Consider the following 17322-nt stretch of genomic DNA (forward strand, 5'->3'; position numbering starts at 1 on the left):
TGTTGCTCCCCTCTTAACACTAAATTTTACCTTAAACGCAAGTTAGGCTACAAATACACCCATTTGATTCACCAAGAATAAGTACGGTATCTGCTTTTTGACCCTGTTGTGTACACAACTCTACATATAAAAATAAATGTGCACATGTACACAGACTCTATACACATATAAACACATGCATAGTATTTTATGGAAGCATAGAGTAATTTAGGTTGAAAGGGACCTCTGGAGGTCATTTGCTCCAGCCTTTCTTTCAGATAAGTGCTAACCTGGAAGCTATGTTGTGTTGCCTGCAACCTGGCAAGAGCCAGGTTTTGATTGCCTGCAAGGATGGAGACATGCAGCTTCAGCTATGAACATTTCAATCATTTTACAGACAGCAATTTCTCATGAGCAACTTAGAGCTACAACTCATTTTATTAACAAGCCTAGCAATCTTAAGAGAAATTAGGTTTCTAGCTTGAGTTGAGAAACAGGAAAATTTGAAGGAAACTTTGCAAAAGCTCCTGAGTGTTGGGTAGTTATTTACTACTCAGACTTTGGAGAGTCCTCCTTCTACAAGGAGTAAAACCCCTGAAAACCATACACCACAGAAACAGTTATTTTCAGTCATGTGTGGTAAGATGTATCACACAGAATCACAGAATCACAGAATGTTAGGGACTGGAAGGGACCTCAAAAGATCATCTGGTACAATCCCCCTACCAGAGCAGGAACACCTAGATGAGGTTACACAGGAATGTGTCCAGGCAGGTTTTGAATGTCTCCAGAGAAGGAGACTCCACAACCCCCCTGGGCAGCCTGTTCCAGTGTTCTGTCACCCTCACTGAGAAGAAGTTTCTTCTCAAATTTAAGTGGAACCACAACTGAGTGTCAGTCATGCTGGTGGAGAAAGATGGGATCTGCACTTTTTGTGGCAGTCTGGAGTCACAGTCTGAGATCATTTCCTAAAAGGGTATTTCCAGCATAGCTTAAATACAATCATACAAGGTTATGCTAAATAACATAAATATATTAATAATATTACCATACTTGAAAAGCCAGACAAAATGAATCTTCAAAAATAATGAAAAGTCCTGTTTCTTTTGGCAGTGGAGTGTAACATCTTGTGCTTCTCAGTGAAAACATAGAGTGAAACCGGCTAACACCCAGACTCAAAATTTGACTTTTCTAGTGGACAATCTAGTCTTAAGAGTAGAAAATTCACAAACAGAAATATGACCAAATCATACTATTATAGTTTAAATAATCTATACTGTATAATGAGGCCATAAATCAGTCCTGCTATCTCAAGAAGAGTTGCTCATGTGACATCATACTCTGTGGCTTTTTAAAACTATTTTTCTCACCACAGAAGTGGGAAGGCCTTGCAGAGAAAAGACTGAAGTGAACAAATACCTTCCCTCTGGTCTGTTTGCCTCCTCTGGCTGGCACTGCAAAACTTCCCACGTGTTCTTTAGACACCCAAACTGAGCTGACATTTTGGCCACATGTTCACAAAATCACAGAATCTACTAGGTTGGAAAAGATCTCAGAGATCATCAAGTCCCTTGGTCCAACTCCAGTCCATTTACTATATCATGGCACTAAGTGATATGTTTAAAAACCTCCAGGGACGGTGAGTCCACCACCTCCCTGGGCAGGCCATTCCAATGCCTGACCACTCTCTCTGTAAATAATTTCTTTCTAATATCCAGCCTAAATTTCCCCTGGCAGAGTTTAAGCCCATGCCCCCCTGTCCTGTTGCTAACTGCCTGGGAGAAGAGACCAATCCCCACCTGGCTATAACTTCCCTTCAGGTAGTTATAGAGAGTGATGAGGTCACCTCTAAGCCTCCTCTTCTCCAGACTAAACAACCCCAGCTCCCTCAGCCTCTCCCCATAGGTCTTGTGTTCGAGTCCCTTCACCAGTCTTGTTGCTCTTCTCTGGACCTGCTCCAGCACTTCAATATCTTTCCTGAACTGAGGGGCCCAGAACTGAACACAATACTCCAGGTGTGGCCTCACCAATGCAGAGTACAGGGGAAGGATCACTTCTCTTGTCCTGCTGACCACGCTATTTTAGATACAGGACAGGATACCATTGGCCTTCTTGGCCACCTGGGCACACTGTTGGCTCATGTTGAGCTTCCTGTCAATTAGTACCCCCAGGTCCCTTTCTGCCTGACTGCTCTCCAGCCACTCTGTGCCCAGCCTTTAGTGCTGCAGGGGGTTGTTGTGGCCAAAGTGCGGGACTTGCCTTTTGGCCTTGTTGAACTTCATCCCAGTGGAATCAGCCCATTTTTCCAGTCTATCCAGATCCCTCTGCAGAGCCCTCCTGCCTTTCAGCAGGTCGACACTCCCTCCCAACTTGGTGTCATCAGCAAATTTGCTGATGATGGTCTCAATCCCCTCATCTAAATCATCAATAAAGATGTTAAACAGGACTGGACCCAACACTGACCCCTGGGGACACCACTAGTGACTGGCCACCAGCTGGATGCAGCCCCATTCACCAGCACTCTCTGGGCCCAGCCCTCCAGCCAGTTCGTAACCCAGCAGAGAGGGCATTTGTCCAAGCCATGGGCTACCAGCTTTTGCAGGAGTATATTATGTGAGACAGTGTCAAAGGCCTTGCTGAAGTCCAGATAGACCACATCTACAGCTTTTCCCTCATCCACCAGGTGGGTCACCTGATCATAAAAGGAGATCAGGTTGGTCAGACAGGACCTGCCCCTCCTAAACCCATGCTGGCTGGGTCTGATCCCTTGTCCATCCTGAAGGTGCTGTGTGATTGCATTCAGGATGATCTGTTCCATAACCCTGCCAGGCACCAAGGTCAGGCTGATAGGCCTGTAGTTGCCAGGGTCAGCTTTGCAGCCCTTTTTGTAGATTGGGGTAACATTCGCCAATTTCCAATCATATGGGACCTCCCCAATGTTACCATGTAGTTTGATATTTCTTGTGCCAAAGACCTCAGCCATCCTCATGTCATACATGATCTGACAAATGGATGAATAATAGATCCTGTCAATCCTTGGCAGACAGTGGATCATTTCTGTGTGCCCCCCTCTCTGTTCTCCTCTTGCAGAGTACACAGTGATCAATGAAAACTGCCCGGGTGCCGAGTGGAATATCATGTGCCGAGAGTGCTGCGAATATGACCAAATCCAGTGCATCTGCCCAGGACAGAAAGAAAGAGTGGGCTATACCATTCCCTGCTGCAGGAATGAGGAGAATGAGTGTGACTCCTGCTTAATCCACCCAGGTATGCTTGGGGCTACACTGCCCTCACATCGGATCTTTGGCCAAGGCATCAGCACATAATGGTAGCTGCTGGGCAGGGGATCAGCAAGGGCAGGCACGTCTCACTGGGGCATGGGATTGCCCTGCAACCCCTCAGGAGCTCTTTCTGCCATTCTGCTGACAGCAGAAAGACACTTGGCAAGGTGCCAAGGCAGGCTTGGGAAATTCCAAAAGTTGACATAGCAGCACCAGGAGTGTTTTATAGGTGCTCAATGATGATTTGCATCCCCAAAGCAAGAAGAGAGAGGTGACCTGGAAGTCTGGCTAGCAAGGAAGAAAGGGGAAAGTGAAAAGTGAGAGCAAGAGGAGACAGGAACAGGTTAGAAAACATCAGAATCATTTGGGCTGGTCCTAAGTGGCACCAGCATCCAGAGACTTCTGAAAGAGGCATTTACAGTCAGAACAATGAGATGTAGAGGTTTGGACAAGTCAGGCTGGTATTTTGGCTCAGAATCTCAGCATCTGAGCTGCCTAGGGTTTGGGGTTTAGGTTGGGTGCAGTTCTAAGCAGATAAGCTGTCAGCACCACAGCAGTCACTAATGCAATTGGCATTTTTTGTAGAAAAGAGAGAGAGACTGCTTCTCTCTCCAGAGGACAATCCACTTTGGCTTTCCTCTAATGCAGTGGCTCTCCTTTCAGGCTGCACCATTTTTGAGAACTGCAAGTCCTGCCGCAATGGCTCCTGGGGAGGGACGCTTGACAACTTCTATATCAAGGGCATCTACTGTGCAGAGTGCAGAGCTGGCTGGTATGGAGGTGACTGCATGAGTAAGTGTCCTACATGGGCAGGGAAGCATGTTGGGGACAGGGAGTGGTGGGACAGAGCGAGAGTTATGCTGTACTTTTCCAGTTATCCCTGTACAGTGACTCTTGCAAAGGTCACAGGCAGAAGAGGGCAAACAACTAGGCAGTAAGCATATCTACAGTGGGAAAAAACTTCTCTCCCAGTGCTCATCTGCTATGGATTGGCCCAGGCCCCAAGTCATGGGAGATTATAACCGTACTAAACTTCCGGTTTGTTTTGGTTTATTTTGAAACTTTAACTACTGTGACTCTGGAAATCTGTTCTCTGCATTTCCCAAGCATACTTCAGCATAACCAATTCCTCAGAGGCCTTCAGCAAAACATAAACTTTTATAAGGGCAACAGCTATATCAAAGAGCTTCTCCTCTGTTGTCCTTCAATCCCTGAGCTGCAGAACCAGCCCCAAGGAATTCCCAGTGCCCCCTCTTCCCTTCACACAGCTCAATGCACTGCAAGACAGCTCTGGAAAACAGTGTCTTGCAAGTGCTAACAGCAGCGTTTCATGTTATGGTAGTGCTATCTGAAAGTTTTGTTCCTGGCAGTGCACAAAAAGGTATTGCTTCTTGGATTTTGCTAAAATGTTGGTCCCAATGCTACCTTTCAATAATGAATTCTATAAGCTAATTGGATACAGTTTAAGACTGGTATTTCCTTTACCAGTTTCCCACTGGTGAAGGTATAGGCTTTCACCAACCCTTTTTCAATTTTTATTGAATGTCTCTTTATTCACATCACTTAAAGGGATGAAAGCAGAATCTCCTTTTCCTACTCTGTTATTCTACACACCTTAGTCTTGTATCCTCTTAGTCACTAATTTTAAAGCAACAATTGAACCTGCTTTCCCAACACAGCCCATGACCACTCAGGAGGTGAAAGTAAACAACATAAAATAATTGTTTCAAATAACAGAATATGGGCAATCAACACATTTCAGTAACAGGGCTAACTCAAACTTGGTGCTTCGGAAACTGATAAACTGAGTCTCTTGCGGTTTACAGTGTGATTTCCATAGCACTTTAAAGTCTCATTTGCTCTGAGTTGATGCTAGAGCTCCCCTGGCACTTTTTATAACAGCAGAGCCAAGAAAGAATGATTAGATTATCTAATCCTTCTTCACTCTGCCTAAGTAGATTAGCTGCCTACAGTATATTTCAGCCTGCTTTACCAACTTTTGTTTTAAAGCAAATACACCCTCACACTACAGTCTATTTGGACATTTTTACAATAATGAAATTTTGCAGAGCTTTGTCTTACAGTGTTTTTCCTACCAGCTCTTTTGAGAGAAGCAGTGTGACACTGAGGATGTGGACTCTTTAGTGAGGTTCTGCAGTGTATCAGAGGCAGGATAGAATAGTGCTATTGTCTCTTCCATTTCTAAAGAGGAACACAGGGAACAGTTGTGATTCCAGCACACTTCTGAGCTCCCTTGCTTTGCCTTTCATGGCTATCTCACTTTTTTCCTTGCTCAGGCATGCAGAGACTGCATGTTCGGAAAGCAGCCTATAACCATGATGGGTGCTGGCCTATAGGCTCACAGCTATGTATGTGGCTTCGGGTCTGGAGGACAGCTGGTGAGTAGCCTTTGAACAACAGTGTGCACCAACTGCTCAAGCAGTGGATGTGCTAACACAATAAATTTTGGAAAGCTAAGGAGGAAACATCTCTCTTTGGTACATCTGGAATTTTGCAGCCTGCTCAGAGTGCCTCGCCAGTGGTAGAGTGCCAATAAATCCCAGTAACACACAGGAGCACAACCATAGTAATTGGGGGACGTAGTTTATCTACTTCACCCTATATTGCAAACGCTGGTGCCCTCTGCTAGCAAGCACTTGGATGACCCACGGGACCTGCCCTGACCAAGCTGGTCATGCACACAAACTGCACACAAAGCTTCACTCCACAACAGGTCGGCTGCTGCGGGAAACCAGCGTTGCTGCAGTGCCCAGAAAAGAGGGCTCCTCCTGGCAGAGCTGCCCTCGAAAGGCGCCCCCAGCTGAAGCTTCTTTCTCAGATTTTACTTCCTCCTGCCCAGCAAGGCCTGTGTCTGCCTTGTCCCTACGCCGAGGGCAACTTGCGTGCAGGTTCACACCCCGCTCCCACGCCTGAACGCGTTATGGTGGTTGCCCAGACCACGGGAGCGGTGCGGAGGGTGCTGGACGTGTTGGCAAATAGCCCCCAGGCACCCGGCAGAGCTCGAGGCGGACCCACCGCCACAACCGCCAAGGTACGCTGGGCTTTGTCTCCCTCTCGCGGGCCGCGGGAGGCGTTGCCATGGACCACCGGTCCCGGCCCCGGGTTCCTGCTCCTGGGGCGGAGCGCGCCAGGGCTCAGGCAGGCTCCGCCGTAAACGGGCACACGTCCCGGCGGCGAGCGAGCAGACCTCCAGCTTTATCCCTTCACTACCGGAACGGCCCCGAGCGCGGTCCGACCAGACCTGGTTATACTGAAACTCCCCTCCTGCTCTCCTCCCGTCGCGCCATTTCCCTAAAGCGCCCTGGCCTGCCCGCGGGCGCCGCGCGGCACCACCGCCGCTTGACGCTAGGTGGCGCCCGGGGGCCCCAGAGGAGGCCGCCCCAGGTCTCAGACGCCAGGTCCCATCCTTGTCAACCGGATGGCAGAACGGCCGCGAGTGCAGGCAGAAGGGGATCAGTGCCGGTGCTGCAGAAGAGCACAGCTGCAGTTTAGCTTATAGGCAGGATTAATGCCTATTTAATACCGCACTGGTGGGTGTGGGGAGCAGTGAGGCCTGCCCGTGGGTCAGCTCAGCAGCTCTGAGGTGCACTGTCCAGCTCCATGGGCTAGTGGTGCTGCCTCAGCCATAGGGCAGCAGTCAAGGAGCTGCCTGCAAACAAAATGGCAGCATGAGCCCCTGGGAGTGATTTCTTGGAACTTCTAGAAAAAGTGGCAATATGCCTGGAGGGCTGTGGCAAGGAAGAAATAATACGGTCTGGCCTGTGAGGTTGTCCTGTTCATACTGTTTGGTGGCATTGTTGGATGCATGGACATGGCTGAAGAACAGCCAAGGGATCAATTATTAAAAAGACAAATGGCACAGGGTAGTCCAAAGTAATGTTATTAGGAAAAAACCCACAGTGAATAAAGTTAATTTGGTACTGGAACATTTTCTGATGGGACTTTTTATTGGATTGAACTATTACACCCTAAAAGGCACATCAGAATCAAAAACCAGAAGAAAAATGACCCTGGAGGACCTTTTCCTCTCTATCCTGCACTCCAACAACCTTCATCAACCTCTGATTGTCATATTGTTGAGAACACATATTCCATCAACACAGGAGAGAAAGCGGTGTTATCTAATAGCTGTTCTTGGCTTTGCTATCCAAATGTGGTCCCCATGACAAATAACAGTATTTCTAGTTTTAGAGATTTTGCAAACATTAGTGTTTCACATAATACCGGTGACCAGGAAGCAACAGGTAGCAACAAGGTGTGACAAGTCACAGCTGCCTTCCCATATTAGCCTGTTTCTGAATACCAGTAAAGTTTCTACACATCTATGCTGTAGCACTCAGGAGATAATGAGTTCCTGCTGGAGGTCTCCTCAGGACCTCTCCCTCCCTTGACCCATGGTTCTGTGTGGGCTACAACTCAGAGATGTCCTAAATTGTTTTGTTTTTTGTTAGTAACAAGCCTTAGAGGAAATCTTACTGTGGCCCTGAAAGCTGCCTTTTTTCCAGGAACAGGAACAGAGCAAGGATGCTGACGCCACCAAAGTAGACTATCTTTTTGTAAATTAAGCAGAATTTTCCAGCATTTGTGTTTAGTATAAAAATTAGTTTTTGAGAGCTTGCCAGGTCCCCCACAGATTCAGAATGGGAGGAGAAAATACTCCTTTTGATCAACAGATGATTGAACTGTTAGTATGAGAGTCAGCCAAACTTCTGCTAGAAGGGCTAGAGATACAGGAGCACAGATCTGATTTTATTGCAAAGGTACTTCATGTGGAGAAGGGCAGTAGCAAATCTGAGAATGTTCTTTTGGAGGCGGTAGTTAAATGGCTCCTTTTTAGTCTCTGGACCACCTGCTTTGCTGGCAAAACCTACTTCCTTGGCATTAGTGTTCAGAGAGTTCAGACTGTACCACTGCAAAGAGAAGAGTGTGTTTAGTATGCTGTGCACACAAGTATCTCTTTGCATCAGTTCTTTGGCTTTCCTTTCTTAAAAGCATTGGAAATGCAAAAGCCCTATGGAACAAAAAGGAAGCTTCCTTTGAGGTGGTCCAAGCCCCCTGTCAAACCATCTGAAGATTTCAGGTTGTTTTTGAGGCAGGAGCCACTGGCGGCACAAGGTCCTGTTTCTTGCTGTGGGAAGAAGCATTATAGTGCACCACAGCACATCTTGCTGTACTAGCTGAATCCTAATGAGGTTGCTGGCCACAGTCATTAATCCTTGCCTTTTACAGAGGGGAACTAAGCAAGCCACAGAGGATGGTGAAACACTTTTAAGGAACTCTTCTGAGTAGGGTTTCTGTTTCCTTGGGTCTTACTTAATTAAGGGTAACTGAGAGTAAATGAACAAAGGTTATTTCATTTGAACAACATTTTCTCAAGAAGAAAGAGGAGTAATCGACCTGCAGTTTTCACATTTCCCTATAGACTAGATGCAGCAGGACTGATTTCCAGACACTAAGATCAATGGAAACTGCAGATGCTTGGTATATCACCAAATCAAATCATTATCACCCTCTTTTCCCAAAGGAAGGAAGGGTCCTGAGACAAATGTTAAACCCCAGCATTTCAGTAGGGAATATTCATATTGTGTTACTTGTTAAAAGTTTAGGGTTCCTCTTTGGAAACAGATGGAAGGAGCAGGGCTTTCTGTTGGACTAAAGAGGTAAAAAACAGCGAGAGAGTTGCCATGGAGGTCTTTTGGGTCATTTGTCTTTTTACTTATCCTTATTATCTGTGGTGTGCAGCCTGCCGGAGTCCCCTGGTTCGGTGATGCTGTAAGACTCAATTGCAATTTCTGGTGTATGGATACAGTCTCATTCCCCAGCAAAGCAAGTGACAGCTTATCAGGGAATGTAGCCATGTGCACGACTCTATTCAGAAAGATGTACTCAGGAAAGTAGAAAGTGAAAAATTAACTCTGTTTGGTGTGTAATGACTTAACTGCGCATTTTGCGAGCACTTGCATTTACAGATCACAGAAGGCTCTACAAAAATCACTAAACAACTTTCTTCCACAGAGGAAAAATACCATTATCTGTATTTTATAGCTGGGGCAAGAGAGAGGTTACCAAAGGTGAGAGGATTCTCTGGGCTAAAAATGTTCAGCATCAAAGATGAGGAATTAGGACAATTATCCCTGGACAGCTGCCATGGGGCAGCTGCAGGATAGCCATGAAAAGGTATTGCTTCCTCAGTACATGACTTTGCTATCTGTTCAGGTCCTCTGGTGGTTTTCTCAGACTGGGCACAAATGACTGGAGTACTTCATCTTATTCTGTTGATGCTGGGCACTGGAGTACATTTCATAGTATGGTGAAAAGCTGAGAGTGACATAGACAGAGTGAGACAGGAAGAGAGAAAGGATAGGAATGAACCTGAGAGAAGGGATAAGGGCTGTATATTATATATGTGTTACATCGAGTAATTGGTGGAGGAGCTGTGATGGTTATATGTCTCCATTGGCATGGTGGCATTAACATGTAAGGGTGATGTGGAGAATCCTGAGGACTAACAGATGTCTCCTCTAGGAATACATCAATTGTTTTTCCTCCAAGAGTCTCCCTGTGAAGGCCCTGAAATGATGCTGTTTGGTGCAACAGCTCCTGCTCTCATTGTTTCACTCAAGCTAATTCAAATGATCATGTACCTTTAACACTTTCCCACCATCTTCCTCAACTTCAGTGATTATGTGGGTCAACATGAGATCCAGCAAAACTGTTCTGAGCTGGAGTGTCAGCCAAGTGGGTGGGTGGGCTAATCAAGAGTAGGACGAAAGCTGTAAGAAATGGCTTAATGGGGCTGCATTGCACAGCAGGGAGAAACAATCAACAAAACTTTTCTAGGAGTGCTCTTAGCCTAGACAATACACTAATAGAGTCATCATTGTGTGGCTGTTCCATTATTTTATATACTGCCATGTAAGAAAGTGTGTCTTCCTAAGCCACCCTGTTTTCTCATTCCAGTGTTGTTTCTCCATGTACTTTCTTCAAGTACCTCTTAAAGGTCCCACACACAAATTTTTTTTATTTTTCTTTGCTCCCCAGGGTGTGGACAGGTTCTTCAGGCTTCTAGAGGTCATATTTTGCTGGAGGGTTACCCACTGAATGCACGATGCGAATGGACTATTCATGTTCAAGCTGGATTTAACATTGAATTAAGGTGGGTCATACTGACTTTTAGCCAACGCTGGTTTCAGATGATCATCGAGGCATTTGGATAATCAAGAGTCACTGAGGATCAACAGTTGGGAGCTACCACTTTGCATTTGGTGCCTTGGCTCTTTCCCCTCGTCTAGCTTGTGATGGGCAGCCACTGCACAAATCATCAGTGCTGTGCCTTCAATTCCCTTTTGGGACAGCTGAATGCTAAGGAGAATGTCTCAGGTTTTGGGCACAATGTCTCTTCAAGACCTGGACACTAAAGCACCTGGTATTTTCTGAAGAATGTACTAGGCTGACCTGAGATATTCTTTGAATAAAAGCTGTGGGAACATTTTGATATGATGACTTATGCCAGGAGAGATTTGCTGATAGGACCTACCTTGCATTTAGCAAACATTTTCCCTCTCTTATTTTTCTTTCTCTCCTTTTACCAGCCCTGTTCACTACTAGCCTCAGTTGTTCCTTTTACCATTCCTATGTCTGGAGGATGTGACTGGTTCTCCTGCAAGTCATTGGTCCTCTGATGTGCGTGTGCTTAGACCTGTTAACCTGTTCCTGCTGACTCAGGCTTACAGTTCTTGATTGGGTATCCTGCTTAGTGCAGGAGAGCCCCTAGTTGAGGTAATTAATACTCTTTTCATGTGTATGTAGCAGGGAGCTCACACATGCAGTGGGAAGCTTGGCAGGGGATTGGGTTCAAAACCCACTAGCTAATATAATAAAAACAGCAGCTAAAGCTTTCACATCAGTATTTCACCAGCTTTGGAGACCATGCCAAAGAACTATATTAGATACACAATATAGATTTCTTCCTATATTTTTAAAGAGAGACTTAATATTTAATGAGGAGAAGATAAATCAATTGAATAGAATAGCTTGTGGCATTCCCACATTAATGCCCTTTTTTCAGACTTGCAAATGCAAGCCTACTCTGTAGTTATGAGCAGGTACAATTATTGCCTGGATAACTTTGGAGACTCTTGACTATGGAGAAATGTGAAGGTGACACATGGGAGTAATGCTGTGAGGAGGAGATTCTGTTCTCATGACACAACTTTGCATCAGTGTCTGGAGGTACAAGCTGTACTTACCATGTGTTTGAAAGATGATGGCTGTGTGTATGATCTGCACAGTACAAGCTCAGGGAGGTGGTAATCTGGTATTTTTTACATTTCTGAACAAGGCTTTGTCAATTGTAAGTCTTAGAAAGTGCTTCAGGATCTACAGCTGTCACTCTGTCTTCATTCTTGTGGGGATGGGTGTGGCGGTGGAAGTGGATCCTGTGCACGCACAATCACTAGTGAATGCACCTATCTTTGTGTAGAGTTGACAGCCAGGTGGCACCAAGCACAAGGTACAAGAAAGGGAGGAAAGGCTATTTTAACAAAGGACACTAGATAGAACAGCGGTACTTACTGTGGTTGCACTAAGGAGATTCTCATTGATTCTCAAGGCAGGGGAATGAGAAGTGCTGTGATGTAAGCTAACAGATGTACTAACTCTTGAGAAATCAGACTTCTGTTCTAGACTCTGAGAGCCTCTCACATGCATGCTAGGAATATGCTAGTCTCACATGAGATCTGTACAGTTCACTCTGTTTCCTTTTGCTGTTACCAGAAGAGGCAAAACTTCAACATGAGTGGCATAATTCAGAGAGCACCTTTCTCCCTGTGTCCATCCTTCCTACAGTTAAACAAACACAAAACTAGGCATCTCCTTGTTGTAACATAATGTTACATTCTGACTGTGAAAATCTCCGAGAGGGAAGCCTGAGTTACCAGCCTTCTGTTGTCAGCAACTGCATTTATCTCAGCTGAGCAGCACTGGAGAAGCCTAAAGCGCTGTGCTCAGCCTGAGCTGACGGTGAAGTCTGGGTGCCTAAAGATCCCAGCAGCTGATACAGCACTTCTAGGGAAAGATCAGGAACTGTTCTGAATGTCCACACTTAATCCTGCCACCATGCAAGTCAGGAGGCACAGCAGGAAGCCTCCAGGGCAAAGAGAGAACATGAGGAGCTATATCTACCTCACATTAGGCAACCCTGGAGTGTGTTCTCAATGAGCTGAGGTTTTCAAAGTGGAGCACCTCAAAGCTGGCCATTGAGGTACTTCAGCAGTTATATACTGTGCAAAACTGGTACATTTAGCCTAAAGCTTCTCCTTTAGGCCATTCCTACACAGAAGAGCAGGTACAAGAGCAGGCCACCACAGTCTTCCTTCTGGGTCTGCCATCATGCTGAATCTGTTGCCTTCACTGTATTTTCATATAAACACACTGATCCCCTCCGTGGGTGCTAACTCTGCTTACAGCAGTAGTACATAGCCAACAATGCTCTGAATCAGCACAACTGCAAACAAAAGAACTAATTTCTTCATTCTCTCTGTGCACACATCCTGTTTCCTCTTGCTCTGATGGCTTGCAAGGGCAGAGATGGGGACAATGTGACACAGAAGGGGAACAAAGTGGTTTGTCTCTGCTTACACAGTACTGGAAGAGTAAAACTCTTAGGAGCACAGATAAATATTCCTTTGCTTCAAGCTGTGCCACACAGTCCTTTGGGAGTTGTTTAAGCAGAGCTGTTTTGATAAATGGTGCCCAGATTGTGGCAGTAGTTTGTTTTCTCTGTTTTTTTTCCAGCCTCATTTATTCTTTGGCTTGTGATGTATAGGCTCCCTCAGTCTCAGCCATATGAGAGATGTCGTACCACAGTAGAAGTGCCTCACAACTTTAAATAATTTTCTTTATGCCTCAGCAGAAATGCAGTTTTAAATATTTTCCTTCAGCTAGAAGCTTTCTTCAGAGGAGTTGGTGAATGTACTCACACTGCAGACACAGATTAAGTCAATACAATACTTTGCATTTCCATTACAGTTTCACAGGTGAGGGAACTGACGTTCCTGACATGCCTGTACCTGTGATTTAAACAGCAATAGACCTCATGGTCTGTGAAGGGTCCCATCAAATGGGCCATAGCCAAGAGGTTTTGAAAAGCTTTGGCAGGTTTCCTGGCCTGCCTGTTCTGAGTCTTAATCATGGTTTTCCATGTCATCAGTCAGTGTATCTGCTTCAATGCTAAGATACGCTAAATAGAATGCAAATCAGAACCCCCATGCCTTTTACATCTTCCACTTTGCTTTCATCATTTTTTAAAGCAGAGAAAGCAAACAATTAAAACCAATATTCTGTGTGTGGCTCTTCCATTCTGTGCCTTCACTCTGTGTGAGTATCTCTTGATATTCTTTATTCAGGAACACACTGCTACACAGAGTTTACCTTTACATCTGTAAATGTTACTGCTCCCATTATATGTTGGGCATCCCAGAAATTTTCCTTTTGTACTTACACACATGCTTAATTTTAATCAGAAATGTAACAGTTCAGAGAACCAGTAAGTATTTTTAGGATTGAGTCAGGATAAACTTTAGCCTGAAAAGTGTGTCAAGGATGAATGAGTTAATTTGTATTGCTCTATAACTTCCATAAGGGTATGTCCCTGGGGTGTGACCTACCAGTAAAAGAACATTTTGAAGATGTAGTGTATAACCTAATGCCTGTGAGAATGTCTCTAGCAAACCTGACAGAAGTAGAATTCAACTCATGCATTTTATGCAAAGCTAAGTTGAATTGATCTCACTGTAATGCATATTAGAAGAAGGTGGTGTTTTTTTTTTTTATTCTACATTCCACTAGATGATTTTAAAATGAAGGCTTCTGCTCCATTGGTATAGCTTCCTACGACTGCTCATTCATTTCTCTTTATGTAGTGTACTCCTGATGCTCTAAAACCAACCATATGACCTGGACAAAGGTTACTGAGTGAAGAGGCCTCTTAAGTCAGCTCATGAGTTGTCAAAGAAAGGTCATTTCACATAACATGGGGGCCTCTCTAACCTGGAGGCCTGAGTCCCAAGAAGAGAAGAGCAGGAAGTAGACTCCATTATAGTCTTGTGTCTTCACATCACAGGATCCAGCAGCAGATCTGAAATTTGTCTGACCTCTTTGGTTTGAAAATGCAGTCTTTGCAAATCACTAGGCCCATGGTGGAACAGGCAATGTGGGACATTTAACCTAATCCTAAATACACATGTCTGCATCCTTAGAAGTTCTCAGGAAGATTGAGTACACAACCAGTTTCATTTATAAAATGTTCTACTGAACAGTTAGTAGCATGGCCTCTCCAGTCTTCTCATTCTTATCTGCTGTGCCAAAGCACTCCTGGCCATTGCTTATTCTCCAGGGGCACTTGGTGTTTCTCACTCTGTTTCTCATTCATATTCTGGTGGGATGCTTTGGCACTGTAGCCCAATGAATTCAAACAGCATCATATAACATTGCTGTTAACAAACAAGAGCCTCACACAGTGGCTGGATCAAAGCTAGGAAACACAGACATTGTGGGAAAAGGTTTTAAACATTTCACTTCTGCACTAACTCTAGTCCCTTATTTCTGCCCTCAAAAGAAGGGCAAGTGCTAGACTTTGGGGATTTACTACCATTTTGCTTTCTAATGCAAAATGTGCTGTAGTGTTTCAGATTCCCTTTCTCTGCCTATTTCTGCTTTGTTATACCCCCAAGCTTTCCTTGTACCCCTAATTGCCGACTTCTGAATATCACAAAGTAAATAGCTTTTAAGCCTTGGTCTTTGATACTGTTACTTTCAGTACTTAGAACTTCATTTAGAACAATTTTTAGCAAACAGCCATGATAGAAATATGCCCACTACAGTGTGTGAACCTAGATGAAAGTTCTAACATTGTAATGTGGTTAGGAACCTGGTGCACGTGAGCAGAATGTATGACTTCAATTTAGACTTCACTTTTCTGCCACTGAAGTATTCTTGTGGAGCAACTGTGTAGAGTTGAGTTGGCTTCCAAGGATCATGATGCAAAAATTGAGATGAAGCAAGAGGGACTTCATGTGGTTAGGGACTTGTTGATTCACTGAGGGAGGAGAGGCACTAACATAACTAAATGTCAGAGTCAGGGTGCAGAGTATGCAGCCTGACTGTGTGTCCTTGTTCTCCAAGATTTTACATGCTGAGCCTGGAATTTGACTACATGTGCCAGTATGACTATGTGGAGGTCCGTGATGGGGACAATTTGGACAGCCGAATAATTAAGAAATTCTGTGGAAATGAGAGGCCACCTCCCATACGAAGCACTGGGTCTTCACTCCATGTCTTCTTCCAGTCTGATGGATCCAAGAACTTTGATGGATTTCATGCTGTCTTTGAAGAAATTACAGGTAAAATAATCTGAAAGTAGAACATGCCATCATTCTCATTAATTTGGTTTCACTACACTCTCTCCCTGCATTGCTTCAATAAAATCTTTCATGCTGTGTTACCAACAGCAACTTACACAAAGTCAGTGCAGGGAAGATTCAAAAGCTGTCAGATGGCATGAGAATGTGAGACTCTTCCAACAAAGACTGAATTCCTTCTACCCATGTGAGGAAGAAGGACATCAGCCAGCACAGGAAATCTGCTGGTTTGTGAGGCTTTTCTGTTTGAATCTGGGAACTACGGGCACAGAAGGAAAAAGAGGAAGAGGCATGTGTATCTGCAATTGTAGAATTGCTTAATGCTGTGTGCAGGAGCATGTCTCACTGTCCCAATTAGCAAAAACCTGATGCAAAGCATAATAATTAGCTCTGTGAAAATGCCCTAACATGACTCCTGTGTTGGCTCACATATTATACCATTAGGACTTTAAAAAAGTGTGTACAAAGAACATATTATTTTATTTGAGAAAATAAAAAGGCATTTCCCATTATGTGATAAACTCAGTGCTATCAATGTCAGAAGCAGGGCTTCAGAGTTCTTGTGTTTTTGTTAGGACTCAGTACTTGAATCCCCCACACGGTTTTCCATCATTTATTTCTGGCTGCAAAATAACATTGAAAGTATAGCTGGCTCCTCATTTTGCTGTTGCATTTGGAGCAGCCTCTCCGCTCTTCCTGGATCTTCCTTGTTTAGCTATGTAGGGAATTTTGATCAAATCTGTCTACAGTACTCCAGACACAGAAGGCTAATCAAAATGTGCTGCTTTGCCTTAGATAAACCCTGCAAAATCTGTGACTCACCAAATGTTGCTTTCTGCACATCCTGATGACCCATATTTCATGAGGTCATCCAGGGTATATCTGGCTCAGGAGGTAATACAAAAACCTACAATGGATCAGCTGTTAACAGTGACCAGGAGTGTAACTAGCAATCTGAAATGCGCATACTGCTGGATGCAGTGCCTATGCCATTTCTTAGTCTTCCCTATTCTTCAAATGTTACATTAGTTATGTTAGTAACATAGCAGGAGTACGTAGCTATTGATAGTTCACCTGGCTTGCAAGAGGAGAGGTGATATAGAACAAATGAATGTGGTCCGGGCTATGTTGCATAAGGGCCGTCTGCACTCAGGGAAGTAACGTTTTTCATGTAGTGCGAGCTGAACTGATTCTGTTTTCTCTGCCCAGCAGGGAACGCTTGGTACTTGAATACTGTTGAGCACTTTATTTCCGTCCCATTTTCAGTTGTAATTATTCTGAGGCTGGGTATCATAATCCACACAGAGCACGTCAAAGGGCTTCTTAGAGTTTGTGAGGTCTTATTGTGCGGTTAATTATGAGTCTATTCTGACCTAATGTGTGGCTGCAGTGAAAGGCTTTTAAAATACTCCCAGTGTCTTTTTATGTGAAGCATTAACCTGGCCAGCAGGACAGCTTAGAGAAAGAATCCGGTGTGCATGAGGCAGCATAGAATTGAAAGTGGTGGTAGCACAGGATTGAAAGCTTTGGCAGCACATTGCCAACTGAAGCATTTCCTCTGAAATTTCCCTCTGTACACAGCACTACGGAAAAGCTAAGATCCCTGACACAGATTGCACAGG

At 44.6% G+C, this 17322-nt stretch overlaps 1 protein-coding gene across 12 annotated transcripts in view; it reads left to right on the plus strand.

Annotated features, from left to right (window-relative positions):
• Window positions 1-17322, plus strand: part of PAMR1 (peptidase domain containing associated with muscle regeneration 1) — a 108855-nt gene that overhangs the window by 38709 nt on the left and 52824 nt on the right. For 8 of the 12 annotated variants that reach the window (XM_065064861.1, XM_065064862.1, XM_021284556.2 and 5 more), the window contains 4 exons: window positions 3070-3246; window positions 3924-4052; window positions 10323-10437; window positions 15465-15682. In XM_065064861.1, the coding sequence (XP_064920933.1) occupies window positions 3117-3246; window positions 3924-4052; window positions 10323-10437; window positions 15465-15682 (592 nt within the window). In that variant the 5' untranslated portion in view covers window positions 3070-3116. The remainder of the gene's footprint in view (window positions 1-3069; window positions 3247-3923; window positions 4053-10322; window positions 10438-15464; window positions 15683-17322) is intronic. The other 4 variants (XM_065064867.1, XM_065064866.1, XM_065064864.1 and 1 more) reach the window with 2 other exon arrangements.

This window comes from Columba livia, chromosome 5 (genome assembly GCF_036013475.1).
Source record: "Columba livia isolate bColLiv1 breed racing homer chromosome 5, bColLiv1.pat.W.v2, whole genome shotgun sequence".
Classification (NCBI taxonomy): Eukaryota; Metazoa; Chordata; class Aves; order Columbiformes; family Columbidae; genus Columba; species Columba livia.